The sequence below is a fragment of the Oncorhynchus mykiss genome, chromosome 17 (genome assembly GCF_057628025.1).
Source record: "Oncorhynchus mykiss isolate SJ-2025 chromosome 17, ASM5762802v1, whole genome shotgun sequence".
NCBI lineage: Eukaryota > Metazoa > Chordata > Actinopteri > Salmoniformes > Salmonidae > Oncorhynchus > Oncorhynchus mykiss.
Window position 1 is genome coordinate 72,751,727 of NC_143038.1, and position 14,522 is coordinate 72,766,248.

Genomic DNA, 14,522 nt, shown 5'->3' on the forward strand with positions numbered 1-14,522 from the left:
CACCAAACTCGTTCGTCTTTCTATCACCCACGTGGGTATAACCAATGAGGAGATGGCACGTGGGCACCTGTTTCTATGAACCAATGAGGAGATGGCACGTGGGCACCTGTTTCTATGAACCAATGAGGAGATGGGAAAGGCAAGACTTGCAGCGCGAACTGCGTCACAAATAGAACTGACTTCTATTTTAGCCCTTGGCAACGCAGACGCTCGTTGGCGCGCGTGAGCAGTGTGGGTGAAATAATTGAATAATATAGATTTCTACATTTATTTTGCAACGTGAGCGGTGTAGTCAGGGTATTACGATGATCTTAACACCACAAAGAGTCGTATTACAAGCTGAACAAACAGTTCATGTTATTGTCCTGCTGAACTGAACTGAAGAGTCACATTACAAGCTGAACAAACAGTTCATGTTATTGTCCTGCTGAACTGAACAGGAGAGTCATATTACAAGCTGAACAAACAGTTCATGTTATTGTCCTGCTGAACTGAACAGGAGAGTCATATTACAAGCTGAACAAACAGTTCATGTTATTGTCCTGCTGAACTGAACAGAAGAGTCATATTACAAGCTGAACAAACAGTTCATGTTATTGTCCTGCTGAACTGAACAGGAGAGTCATATTACAAGCTGAACAAACAGTTCATGTTATTGTCCTGCTGAACTGAACTGAAGAGTCATATTACAAGCTGAACAAACAGTTCATGTTATTGTCCTGCTGAACTGAACAGGAGAGTCATATTACAAGCTGAACAAACAGTTAATGTTATTGTCCTGCTGAACTGATCAGGAGAGTCACATTACAAGCTGAACAAACAGTTAATGTTATTGTCCTGCTGAACTGATCAGGAGAGTCACATTACAAGCTGAACAAACAGTTCATGTTATTGTCCTGCTGAACAGTATTTGTGTAACCTGTAATATTGTGTAAACTCTTAAGTCAACAGAAGCAAGGATTTCCCCTAGGATTTATATCAGCAGTGGTGGCAATGGATTAGAGCAATTACATGCTAGCTATTCCCATAGACTTCCAGTCGTTGAGCTAACAACTATTCATTTAAGAGCGTCTCAGCCAAAACATATAGACTCAAATGATTCCATCATATTACATCATGGCAGCTGGTAAATGAATATAGGGGAAACACTGAAACAGAAGCATCCCGTTGGTCCATTTTCCTGCAGGAAGAACCACGTGTTTGAGTTCGTACCGGACCGGCTGCCTGAGTTCCCTCTCAAGAAGTTTGAGAAGGTGTCTGGGGACGCCTTCTTCGTTGATGAAAGTATTCTGGTAAATATCTATTTCATTTTCCTCGAGTAGAAGGGCTGTAAATATGTGTTAACCTGATCCCAGATCTGTATGTGACCATGATAGAGAGGTTGGCTAGAACTCCCATCAGGCTACATGCCTGTCACAGTGGTGTTATGTTATCATACTCTAACCTTACTGGGCTCATTCCCCCAGGTGTACCCCATCGTGGGTTTCCCTGACCAGGAGATCTGTGACGCCTCCAGGAAGGCGTCTCAGGAACACCACAGCAAGTTCTCACCACAGCAAGTTCCCTGTCGCATCCTACAACAGGTGAGTTATCTCTGGGCCTATAGCTGGTGTCCTGGTCCAATACTCATCCTACAACAGGTGAGTTATCTCTGGGCCTATAGCTGGTGTCCTGGTCCAATTCTCATCCTACAACAGGGGAGTTATCTCTGGGCCTATAGCTGGTGTCCTAGTCCAATACTCATCCTACAACAGGTGAGTTATCTCTGGGCCTATAGCTGGTGTCCTGGTCCAATTCTCATCCTAGAACAGGTGAGTTATCTCTGGGCCTATAGCTGGTGTCCTGGTCCAATTCTCATCCTACAACAGGTGAGTTATCTCTGGGCCTATAGCTGGTGTCCTGGTCCAATACTCATCCTAGAACAGGTGAGTTATCTCTGGGCCTATAGCTGGTGTCCTGGTCCAATTCTCATCCTACAACAGGTGAGTTATCTCTGGGCCTATAGCTGGTGTCCTAGTCCAATACTCATCCTACAACAGGTGAGTTATCTCTGGGCCTATAGCTGGTGTCCTGGTCCAATTCTCATCCTACAACAGGTGAGTTATCTCTGGGCCTATAGCTGGTGTCCTAGTCCAATACTCATCCTACAACAGGTGAGTTATCTCTGGGCCTATAGCTGGTGTCCTGGTCCAATTCTCATCCTACAACAGGTGAGTTATCTCTGGGCCTATAGCCAGTGTTCTGGTCCAAGTCTCAGCTGGTGTCCTAGTCCAATACTCATCCTAGAACAGGTGAGTTATCTCTGGGCCTATAGCTAGTGTTCTGGTCCAATTCTCAGCTGGTGTCCTAGTCCAATACTCATCCTACAACAGGTGAGTTATCTCTGGGCCTATAGCTGGTGTCCTAGTCCAATTCTCATCCTACAACAGGTGAGTTATCTCTGGGCCTATAGCTGGTGTCCTAGTCCAATACTCATCCTACAACAGGTGAGTTATCTCTGGGCCTATAGCTGGTGTCCTGGTCCAATTCTCATCCTACAACAGGTGAGTTATCTCTGGGCCTATAGCCAGTGTTCTGGTCCAAGTCTCAGCTGGTGTCCTAGTCCAATACTCATCCTAGAACAGGTGAGTTATCTCTGGGCCTATAGCTAGTGTTCTGGTCCAATTCTCAGCTGGTGTCCTAGTCCAATACTCATCCTACAACAGGTGAGTTATCTCTGGGCCTATAGCTGGTGTCCTAGTCCAATTCTCATCCTACAACAGGTGAGTTATCTCTGGGCCTATAGCTGGTGTCCTAGTCCAATACTCATCCTACAACAGGTGAGTTATCTCTGGGCCTATAGCTGGTGTCCTGGTCCAATTCTCATCCTAGAACAGGTGAGTTATCTCTGGGCCTATAGCTGGTGTCCTGGTCCAATTCTCATCCTACAACAGGTGAGTTATCTCTGGGCCTATAGCTGGTGTCCTAGTCCAATACTCATCCTACAACAGGTGAGTTATCTCTGGGCCTATAGCTGGTGTCCTGGTCCAATTCTCATCCTAGAACAGGTGAGTTATCTCTGGGCCTATAGCTGGTGTCCTGGTCCAATTCTCATCCTACAACAGGTGAGTTATCTCTGGGCCTATAGCTGGTGTCCTAGTCCAATACTCATCCTACAACAGGTGAGTTATCTCTGGGCCTATAGCTGGTGTCCTGGTCCAATTCTCATCCTACAACAGGTGAGTTATCTCTGGGCCTATAGCTAGTGTTCTGGTCCAATTCTCAGCTGGTGTCCTAGTCCAATACTCATCCTAGAACAGGTGAGTTATCTCTGGGCCTATAGAGGGTGTCCTGGTCCAATTCTCATCTTATAACAGGTGAGTTATCTCTGGGCCTATAGCTAGTGTTCTGGTCCAATTCTCATCCTACAACAGGTGAGTTATCTCTGGGCCTATAGCTAGTGTTCTGGTCTAATACTCATCCTAGAACAGGTGAGTTATCTCTGGGCCTATAGCTAGTGTTCTGGTCTAATACTCATCCTAGAACAGGTGAGTTATCTCTGGGCCTATAGCTGGTGTCCTGGTCCAATTCTCATCCTATAACAGGTGAGTTATCTCTGGGCCTATAGCTGGTGTCCTGGTCCAATTCTCATCCTACAACAGGTGAGTTATCTCTGGGCCTATAGAGGGTGTCCTGGTCCAATTCCCATGATTTTCTCTCTCTCTCTCTCTCTCTCTCTCTCTCTCTCTATCTCTCTCTCTCTCTCTCTCTCTCTCTCTCTCTCTCTCTCTCTCTCTCTCGTCAGTCGTATCCTACAACAGGTGTTCTTCTAGTCTTTCAGCCCTGTTAGGGACCTTTCCTAATAATCCTGCTTTCTTCCATCTTTCCTTTCATCGTCCTCTCCTCTGTCAGTAGAATCCTGCAATATGAGTTACACCTGTAAGGGTTCTGTCCCAATACTATTCAACTGCATTCTTTCTTACTTCCTTCGTCCTCTCCTCTGTCAGTAGAATCCTGCAATATGAGTTACACCTGTAAGGGTTCTGTCCCAATACTATTCAACTGCATTCTTTCTTACTTCCTTCGTCCTCTCCTCTGTCAGTAGAATCCTGCAATATGAGTTACACCTGTAAGGGTTCTGTCCCAATACTATTCAACTGCATTCTTTCTTACTTCCTTCGTCCTCTCCTCTGTCAGTCGCATCCTGCAGCCAGTGAGTCTGCTCTAGGGCTTTTCACAATACCGAACCTAACCAAGCCGAGTCAGACCAAGCCGTACTGAGCTAGCCTGATTACTTTTCCAGCAGAGTATCTGGAGTCAACCCAGTTTGATTTGGGTCAGGATGATAGTGTGGAAAGGGTAATACTCCTGAACGGACTTCTCACCTCCTGCCGTGCCCCACCTGAGGCCCATAGAGGCCCGTTTCTTTACTGTTCAACAACAAAAATGTGATTACCTTTAACGGCCACTAGAGGCCAGCACTGACATAAATATAACAGATCCTTCCTGGATAGAGGCTCTGTTTATTTTTTTAAATTTTATTTCACCTTTATTTAACCAGGTAGGCTAGTTGAGAACAAGTTCTCATTTGCAACTGCGACCTGGCCAAGATAAAGCATAGCAGTGTGAACAGACAACACAGAGTTTACACATGGAGTAAAACAATTAACAAGTCAATAACACAGTAGAGAAAAAAGGAGAGTCTATATACATTGTGTGCAAAAGGCATGAGGAGGTAGGCTGATCCTGTGTAGTAATATCTACTCAAATATGTCTGTTTGTTCACAGCGTCAAACCATCGAGTTGGTTCCCATCACTCACGCCTTCTATTCCTACAGTGGAAAAGACTACGACTACTTTGTTTACGGTCTCGAGAATAAGGTTTTCACTCCTAAATATCCTTCCGCCTGTGTTATATTATAAAAGGAAACATCTCATGATAATGTTAATGTTAGTCCTGTCCTTTTGGTTTTTTTTAATGAATATTTTACAGTCATAGTCATTACAATATACTTTACTTGTGGTTGTCGTATAATCAAGGAGATAAGGAATGTCTACTAATGTTCTAGAAAAGTGTAACTACCGTCTTATTGATTGTGTATAGACAAAAGTCTATCCTGACATTTTTACATTTGTAATTATTATCATTTTTTTTTTTTACTCAAAAGGGTGCTAGCCGTGTTGAAACTCATTGTAAAACCAGTGCCTGTTCATTCCAGCCATTCCAACCACTGATTTTTCCCATCACACCATTGAATTGAAAGTATATATGCTATACTATAACAATAATATCCAGAGTTTATGAAGTTGGATAATGGAATATTTTATTCTGAATTCTGTTATGTTTGTCTGTACCTCCGTGGACTCTCCAGTTTTGATCATAGAGATGGAACTGTAGAACATAGAATGAGAAGCGGAATCATTTGAATTCTATGGAGAATCTAGTCAATCTGTTTCTATGGTTCTGGATCATCCACTGAGGTCTAAGCTCAGAGTAAGAGAGGTGTGTTGCCTGAGCTCAGAGTAAGAGAGGGGTGTTGCCTGAGCTCAGAGTAAGAGAGGGGTGTTGCCTGAGCTCAGAGTAAGAGAGGTGTGTTCCCTGTGTGTTTCTAATTGTAATCATCTAAATGTTGTTTTTTTTATACATAAATCTGAATTTTAATACATGCACCTTACAGCCTATATGCAAAATAAAACAACTTTTCTATACCCTGTATTTTTATAATTAAAAAAAATATGATTGTGAATATTGGTATTTTTCATCATTTGGAACTGGAAGGGTGTAATTACTTGTTGAATAAAACAAACGACTTGTCTATGCCCGTTGTTATATTACCAAACTGTAGTGGAATAGATACACCTGCACAAACACTTTGTTCCCACCCGGCGTGCGTCATGAGTGAAATAAGCGGATGTTTTCTTGGCGAGAGAGCGGGAGGGGCTGGGAAGCGCAGCGCAGGAACATGGAGTGTAATTAACTATTGGAGGAGTGGCCTTCCCAGACCAGCATGCGGACTTTGTTTATAACGCGAGGAAGGGGGACAATGTGGAGACATCTCACCTCACTTCGCTTTTTCAAGGCTTGCAGCAGTCCGTTTCTCTCGCTCTGTATCATTAGGCTGCCTGCGGTAAATTAGGAGTGGAATAACTCATCTTCAGGAATCACTATCAACGAAAGAGTGTCTGGTGAGTTTGCTGAAAAGTTTACTGTGTGATAACTGTGACAACTTTGCTGTGTTTACTGTGTGATAACTGGATATGTTTGCTGTGTGCTCTGAGGCAGGCTATGAGCATATTGTGTGAAGGTAAATCATATAAAGTGAGTGGTCTTTGAGAATTATTTTGTGTAGTTTATCAGTTCGACCATTTAAAAAAAAAATCAAGAACACATAAAACTTGATCAATTTCTAGATCAATCAATATTATACCCAAATTGTTTTTGGCAAACGTTTGTGGCTCTGTATATAACCATTTGGGGAAACAGGTAGCCTAGTGGTTAGAGCGTCGGATCGAGTCCCCGAGCAGACAAGGTAAAAATATTCACTGATTTGATGCGTTTTAACCTTTTAAACACAATATCAAAATATGGGGAAAGATACTTGAACCTACTTGGGGAGAGAGGTGGTGAAATTAGGGAGAGAAAGAAAGAAACAGAGAAGCAGAGAGACAGATGCTTGGAGAGTTTGAGTAGGCTGTCGTTGACACGTTAACAGTGCTGCCCGCTCTACACTGTAAAGATCCTGCAAAGCTGCATACTACACTCTCTGTGGCACTCCAGTGCAGTGTTCACACTTCACAGTGCTTATCGGTTTTGATACCTTGCTCCGCTGGTAACTGAGATCAATGGCGACCCGTCATTCTGGACAGGTGGGGCAGAGCCACACTTGTTATGAGCCCCACTTTTTTTGCTTCTTTTTTTCGGCTGGCCTGTTTTGCATGTTATTTAGGGATTTATGTGTCATATCAGTTTGCAAACAATGTAAAAAAAATATATTTTTATTTTAATTGAGTTAATTAAGCCACATACTCTACCTACATGATCTCTTTTGTTTTCACGAGAAAGGCAGCTCCAAAAATGCAGGTGTTTCAGCCTAGCTCAGTGCTTTCTGTGGTGGTTGGGCAGCCAAGTGGAAAATACAGGGTGTAGGTGTTGGTAATGTTCTCTGGTTGTGCCGTGATTGGCTCAGTGTTCTGTCACTCATGGGGACACTACTTCAACGCCAAGTCTAAGGGTAGAGCTCGAAAATTCAAGCCCCTTGGGTGCTGCCATAGAGTTACATTAGGAGTGCCCATCCAAGAAGGCTCAAGGTCATTGGCCTTGTCAAATCACGTCATATTTACAGTAGCTTTGATTGGAAAGTAGCTTTGATCATGTCAACATCATACTTTCAAAATTTTAGCTAGCACTCATCATGAATCAAGTCGATATTCTATTGGCAAATCCTTTTTAATCCTTGACATATGAAGATAAATAATGAAGAGAAATGATAGAGAAAACGTATCGGTGCTCATCGGCCATTGGACCTAAACACAACAAGTTGAAAATTGCAAATTTAACAATGAGTTGTTTGGAAGGAATCCTTGTCTATCACAAGCATTTCACTACACTCGCATTAACATCTGCTAACCATGTGTATGTGACCAATAAAATGTGATTTGATTTGAGCAATCACTAGCCTGCTATTAAGTAACTAAAGAAAATATAAAAAATAATTAAAGACCAACAATAAAATAACAGTAACGAGGCTATATACGGGGTATTACGGTACAGAGTCAATGTGGAGGCTATATACAGGGTATTACGGTACAGAGTCAATGTGGAGGCTATATACAGGGTATTACGGTACAGAGTCAATGTGGAGGCTATATACAGGGTATTACGGTACAGAGTCAATGTGGAGGCTATATACAGGGTATTACGGTACAGAGTCAATGTTGAGGCTATATACAGGGTATTACGGTACAGAGTCAATGTGGAGGCTATATGCAGGGTATTACGGTACAGAGTCAATGTGGAGGCTATATCAAATCAAATCAAATGTTATTTGTCACATACACATGGTTAGCAGATGTTAATGCGAGTGTAGCGAAATGCTTGTGCTTCTAGTTCCGACAATGCAGTAATAACTAATCTAACTAACAATTCCAAAACTACTGTCTTGTACACAGTGTAAGGGGATAAAGAATATGTACATAAGGATATATGAATGAGTGATGGTACAGAGCAGCATAGGCAAGATACAGTAGATGGTATCGAGTACAGTATATACATATGAGATGAGTATGTAAACAAAGTGGCATAGTTAAAGTGGCTAGTGATACATGTATTACATAAGGATACAGTCGATGATATAGAGTACAGTATATACGTATGCATATGAGATGCATAATGTAGGGTAAGTAACATTATATAAGGTAGCATTGTTTAAAGTGGCTAGTGATATATTTACATCATTTCCCATCAATTCCCATTATTAAAGTGGCTGGAGTTGAGTCAGTGTCAGTGTGTTGGCAGCAGCCACTCAATGTTAGTGGTGGCTGTTTAACAGTCTGATGGCCTTGAGATAGAAGCTGTTTTTCAGTCTCTCGGTCCCAGCTTTGATGCACCTGTACTGACCTCGCCTTTTGGATGATAGCGGGGTGAACAGGCAGTGGCTCAGGTGGTTGATGTCCTTGATGATCTTTATGGCCTTCCTGTGACATCGGGTGGTGTAGGTGTCCTGGAGGGCAGGTAGTTTGCCCCCGGTGATGCGTTGTGCAGACCTCACTACCCTCTGGAGAGCCTTACGGTTGAGGGCGGAGCAGTTGCCGTACCAGGCGGTGATACAGCCCGCCAGGATGCTCTCGATTGTGCACCTGTAGAAGTTTGTGAGTGCTTTTGGTGACAAGCCGAATTTCTTCAGCCTCCTGAGGTTGAAGAGGCGCTGCTGCGCCTTCTTCACGATGCTGTCTGTGTGAGTGGACCAATTCAGTTTGTCTGTGATGTGTATGCCGAGGAACTTAAAACTTGCTACCCTCTCCACTACTGTTCCATCAATGTGGATAGGGGGGTGTTCCCTCTGCTGTTTCCTGAAGTCCACAATCATCTCCTTAGTTTTGTTGACGTTGAGTGTGAGGTTATTTTCCTGACACCACACTCCGAGGGCCCTCACCTCCTCCCTGTAGGCCGTCTCGTCGTTGTTGGTAATCAAGCCTACCACTGTTGTGTCGTCCGCAAACTTGATGATTGAGTTGGAGGCGTGCGTGGCCACGCAGTCGTGGGTGAACAGGGAGTACAGGAGAGGGCTCAGAACGCACCCTTGTGGGGCCCCAGTGTTGAGGATCAGCGGGGAGGAGATGTTGTTGCCTACCCTCACCACCTGGGGGCGGCCCGTCAGGAAGTCCAGTACCCAGTTGCACAGGGTGGGGTCGAGACCCAGGGTCTCGAGCTTGATGACGAGCTTGGAGGGTACTATGGTGTTGAATGCCGAGCTGTAGTCGATGAACAGCATTCTCACATAGGTATTCCTCTTGTCCAGATGGGTTAGGGCAGTGTGCAGTGTGGTTGAGATTGCATCGTCTGTGGACCTATTTGGGCGGTAAGCAAATTGGAGTGGGTCTAGGGTTTCAGGTAGGGTGGAGGTGATATGGTCCTTGACTAGTCTCTCAAAGCACTTCATGATGACGGAAGTGAGTGCTACGGGGCGGTAGTCGTTTAGCTCAGTTATTTTAGCTTTCTTGGGAACAGGAACAATGGTGGCCCTCTTGAAGCATGTGGGAACAGCAGACTGGTATAGGGATTGATTGAATATGTCCGTAAACACACCGGCCAGCTGGTCTGCGCATGCTCTGAGGGCGCGGCTGGGGATGCCGTCTGGGCCTGCAGCCTTGCGAGGGTTAACACGTTTAAATGTCTTATTCACCTCGGCTGCAGTGAAGGAGAGACCGCATGTTTTCGTTGCAGGCCGTGTCAGTGGCACTGTATTGTCCTCAAAGCGGGCAAAAAAGTTATTTAGTCTGCCTGGGAGCAGGACATCCTGGTCCGTGACTGGGCTGGATTTCTTCCTGTAGTCCGTGATTGACTGTAGACCCTGCCACATGCCTCTTGTGTCTGAGCCGTTGAATTGAGATTCTACTTTGTCTCTGTACTGACGCTTAGCTTGTTTGATAGCCTTGCGGAGGGAATAGCTGCACTGTTTGTATTCGGTCATGTTACCAGACACCTTGCCCTGATTAAAAGCAGTGGTTCGCGCTTTCAGTTTCACGTGAATGCTGCCATCAATCCACGGTTTCTGGTTAGGGAATGTTTTAATCGTTGCTATGGGAACGACATCTTCAACGCACGTTCTAATGAACTCGCACACCGAATCAGCGTATTCGTCAATGTTGTTGTCTGACGCAATACGAAACATGTCCCAGTCCACGTGATGGAAGCAGTCTTGGAGTGTGGAGTCAGCTTGGTCGGACCAGCGTTGGACAGACCTCAGCGTGGGAGCCTCTTGTTTTAGTTTCTGTCTGTAGGCAGGGATCAACAAAATGGAGTCGTGGTCAACTTTTCCGAAAGGGGGGCGGGGCAGGGCCTTATATGCGTCGCGGAAGTTAGAGTAACAATGATCCAAGGTCTTTCCACCCCTGGTTGCGCAATCGATATGCTGATAAAATTTAGGGAGTCTTGTTTTCAGATTAGCCTTGTTAAAATCCCCAGCTACAATGAATATACAGGGTGTTACGGTACAGAGTCAATGTGGAGGCTGTATACAGGGTGTTACGGTACAGAGTCAATGTGGAGGCTATATACAGGGGGTACCGGTACAGAGTCAATGTGGAGGCTGTATACAGGGTGTTACGGTACAGAGTCAATGTGGAGGCTATATACAGGGTGTTACGGTACAGAGTCAATGTGGAGGCTATATACAGGGGGTACCGGTACAGAGTCAATGTGGAGGCTGTATACAGGGTATTACGGTACAGAGTCAATGTGGAGGCTGTATACAGGGTGTTACGGTACAGAGTCAATGTGGAGGCTATATACAGGGTATTACGGTACAGAGTCAATGTGGAGGCTATATACAGGGTATTACGGTACAGAGTCAATGTGGAGGCTATATACAGGGTGTTACGGTACAGAGTCAATGTGGAGGCTATATACAGGGTATTACGGTACAGAGTAAGTGTGGAGGCTATATACAGGGTATTACGGTACAGAGTCAATGTGGAGGCTATATACAGGGTGTTACGGTACAGAGTCAATGTGGAGGCTATATACAGGGTATTACGGTACAGAGTCAATGTGGAGGCTATATACAGGGTATTACGGTACAGAGTCAACGTGGAGGCTATATACAGGGTGTTACGGTACAGAGTCAATGTGGAGGCTATATACAGGGTGTTACGGTACAGAGTCAATGTGGAGGCTATATACAGGGGGTACCAGTACAGAGTCAATGTGGAGGCTATATACAGGGTGTTACGGTACAGAGTCAATGTGGAGGCTATATACAGGGTGTTACGGTACAGAGTCAATGTGGAGGCTATATACAGGGTGTTACGGTACAGAGTCAATGTGGTGGCTATATACAGGGGGTACCGGTACAGAGTCAATGTGGAGGCTATATACAGGGTATTACGGTACAGAGTCAATGTGCAGACCGGTTAGTCGAGGTAATTAAGGTAATAACCTCTGCAAAAAAAGAAACGTTCTCTCACTTTCAACTGCGTTTGGGGGGGGGGGGGGGGGGGGGGGTCAAAATCAAAAGTAACAGTCAGTATCTGGTGTGGCCACCAGCTGCATTAAGTACTGCAGTGCATCTCCTTCTCATGGACTGCACCAGATTTGCCAGTTATTGCTGTGAGATGTTACCTCACTCTTCCACCAAGGCACCTGCAAGTTCCCGGGCATTTCTGGGGTGGAATAGCCCTCACCCTCCGATCCAACAGGTCCCAGACTTGCTCAATAGGATTGAGATCCGGGCTCGTCGCTGGCCATGGCAGAACACTGACATTCCTGTCTTGCAGGAAATCACCCACAGAACGAGCAGTATGGCTGGTGGCATTGTCATGCTGTAGGGTCATGTCAGGATGAGCCTGCAGAAAGCAGGATACCCTGCGCGAATCCGACCATCACCCCTGGTGAGACAAAACCGCTAATCGGTGAAGAGCACTTTTTGTCAGTCCTGTCTGGTCCAGCGACGGTGGGTTTGTGCCCATAGGCAACGTTGTTGCCGGTGATGTCTGGTGAGGACCTGCCTTACAACAGGCCTACAAGCCCTCAGTCCAGCCCCTTTCAGCCTATTGTGGACAGTCTGAGCACTGATGGAGGGATTGTGCGTTCCTGGTGTAACTCGGGCAGTTGTTGCCATCCTGTACCTGTCCCGCAGGTGTGATGTTCAGCCACTGTGAGGACGACCAAATTTCCGTCCTGTCTCCATGTAGCGCTGTCTTAGGCAGTACGGACAGTGCCCTGGCCACATCTGCAGTCCTCATGCCTCCTCGCAGCATGACTAAGGCACATTCACGCAGATGAGCAGGGACCCTGGGCATCTTTCTTTAGGTGTTTTTCAGAGTCAGTAGAAAGGCCTCTAAGTTTTCATAACTTTGACTTTAATTGCCTACCGTCTGTAAGCTGTTAGTGTCTTAACGACCGTTCCACAGGTGCATGTTCATTAATTGTTTATGGTTCATTGAAGAAGCATGGGACACAGTGTTTCAACCCTTTATAATGAAGATCTGTGAAGTTATTTGGATTTTTACGAATGATCTTTGAAAGACAGGGTCCTGAAAAAGGGACATTTCTATTTTTGCTGAGTTTATGTAAATGTAGGTAAAGTGACTATGCATAGATAATAAACAAAGAGTAGCATCACATTAAAAATGGGGGTGAGGGTGAGAGGGGGTCAATGCAAATAGTCCAAAAGTATATGACTATATAACGCCCTGCCATATATCATCAAAATATATATATATAACTATATAACACCCTGCCATATATCATCAATATATATAATTATATAATGCCCTGCCATATATCATCAATATATATAACTATATAACACCCTGCCATATATCATCAATATATATAATTATATAATGCCCTGCCATATATCATCAATATATATAACTATATAATGCCCTGCCATATATCATCAATATATATAACTATATAACGCCCTGCCATATATCATCAATATATATAACTATATAACTATATAACACCCTGCCATACATCATCAATATATATAACTATATAACACCCTGCCATATATCATCAATATATATAACTATATAACTATATAACGCCCTGCCATATATCATCAATATATATATATAACTATATAACACCCTGCCATATATCATCAATATATATAACTATATAACACCCTGCCATATATCATCAATATATATAACTATATAACTATATAACACCCTGCCATATATCATCAATATATATCACTATATAATGCCCTGCCATATATCATCAATATATATATAACTATTTAATGCCCTGCCATATATCATCAATATATATAACTATATAATGCCCTGCCATATATCATCAATATATATAACTATATAATGCCCTGCCATATATCATCAATATATATAACTATATAATGCCCTGCCATATATCATCAATATATATATATATAACTATATAACACCCTGCCATATATCATCAATATATATATATAACTATATAACTATATAATGACCTGCCATATATCATCAATATATATAACTATATAACTATATAACACCCTGCCATACATCATCAATATATATAACTATATAACACCCTGCCATATATCATCAATATATATAACTATATAACTATATAACACCCTGCCATACATCATCAATATATATAACTATATAACTATATAACACCCTGCCATATATCATCAATATATATAACTATATAACACCCTGCCATATATCATCAATATATATAACTATATAACTATATAACACCCTGCCATACATCATCAATATATATAACTATATAACACCCTGCCATATATCATCAATATATATAACTATATAACTATATAACACCCTGCCATATATCATCAATATATATCACTATATAATGCCCTGCCATATATCATCAATATATATATAACTATTTAATGCCCTGCCATATATCATCAATATATATAACTATATAATGCCCTGCCATATATCATCAATATATATAACTATATAATGCCCTGCCATATATCATCAATATATATAACTATATAATGCCCTGCCATATATCATCAATATATATATATATAACTATATAACACCCTGCCATATATCATCAATATATATATATATAACTATATAACTATATAATGACCTGCCATATATCATCAATATATATAACTATATAATGCCCTGCCATATATCATCAATATATATATATAACTATTTAATGCCCTGCCATATATCATCAATATATATATATAACTATATAACTATATAATGACCTGCCATATATCATCAATATATATATATAACTATATAACACCCTGCCATATATCATCAATATATATATATAACTATATAACACCCTGCCATAT

At 42.7% G+C, this 14,522-nt stretch overlaps 2 protein-coding genes across 2 annotated transcripts in view; both read left to right on the forward strand.

Annotated features, from left to right (window-relative positions):
- ssuh2.1 (ssu-2 homolog, tandem duplicate 1) overlaps positions 1–5,726 on the forward strand; it is a 39,354-nt gene extending 33,628 nt beyond the window's left edge. Inside the window, exons 10-12 of the mRNA XM_036950934.2 lie at positions 1,187–1,292; positions 1,467–1,583; positions 4,768–5,726. Coding sequence (XP_036806829.1) covers positions 1,187–1,292; positions 1,467–1,583; positions 4,768–4,902 — 358 coding nt within the window. The 3' untranslated portion in view covers positions 4,903–5,726. The remainder of the gene's footprint in view (positions 1–1,186; positions 1,293–1,466; positions 1,584–4,767) is intronic.
- A 150-nt stretch (positions 5,727–5,876) lies between these two features.
- LOC110494825 (semaphorin-3D) overlaps positions 5,877–14,522 on the forward strand; it is a 150,483-nt gene continuing 141,837 nt past the window's right edge. Inside the window, exon 1 of the mRNA XM_090206490.1 lies at positions 5,877–6,165. The gene's annotated coding sequence lies outside the window, so the exon portion shown is untranslated. The remainder of the gene's footprint in view (positions 6,166–14,522) is intronic.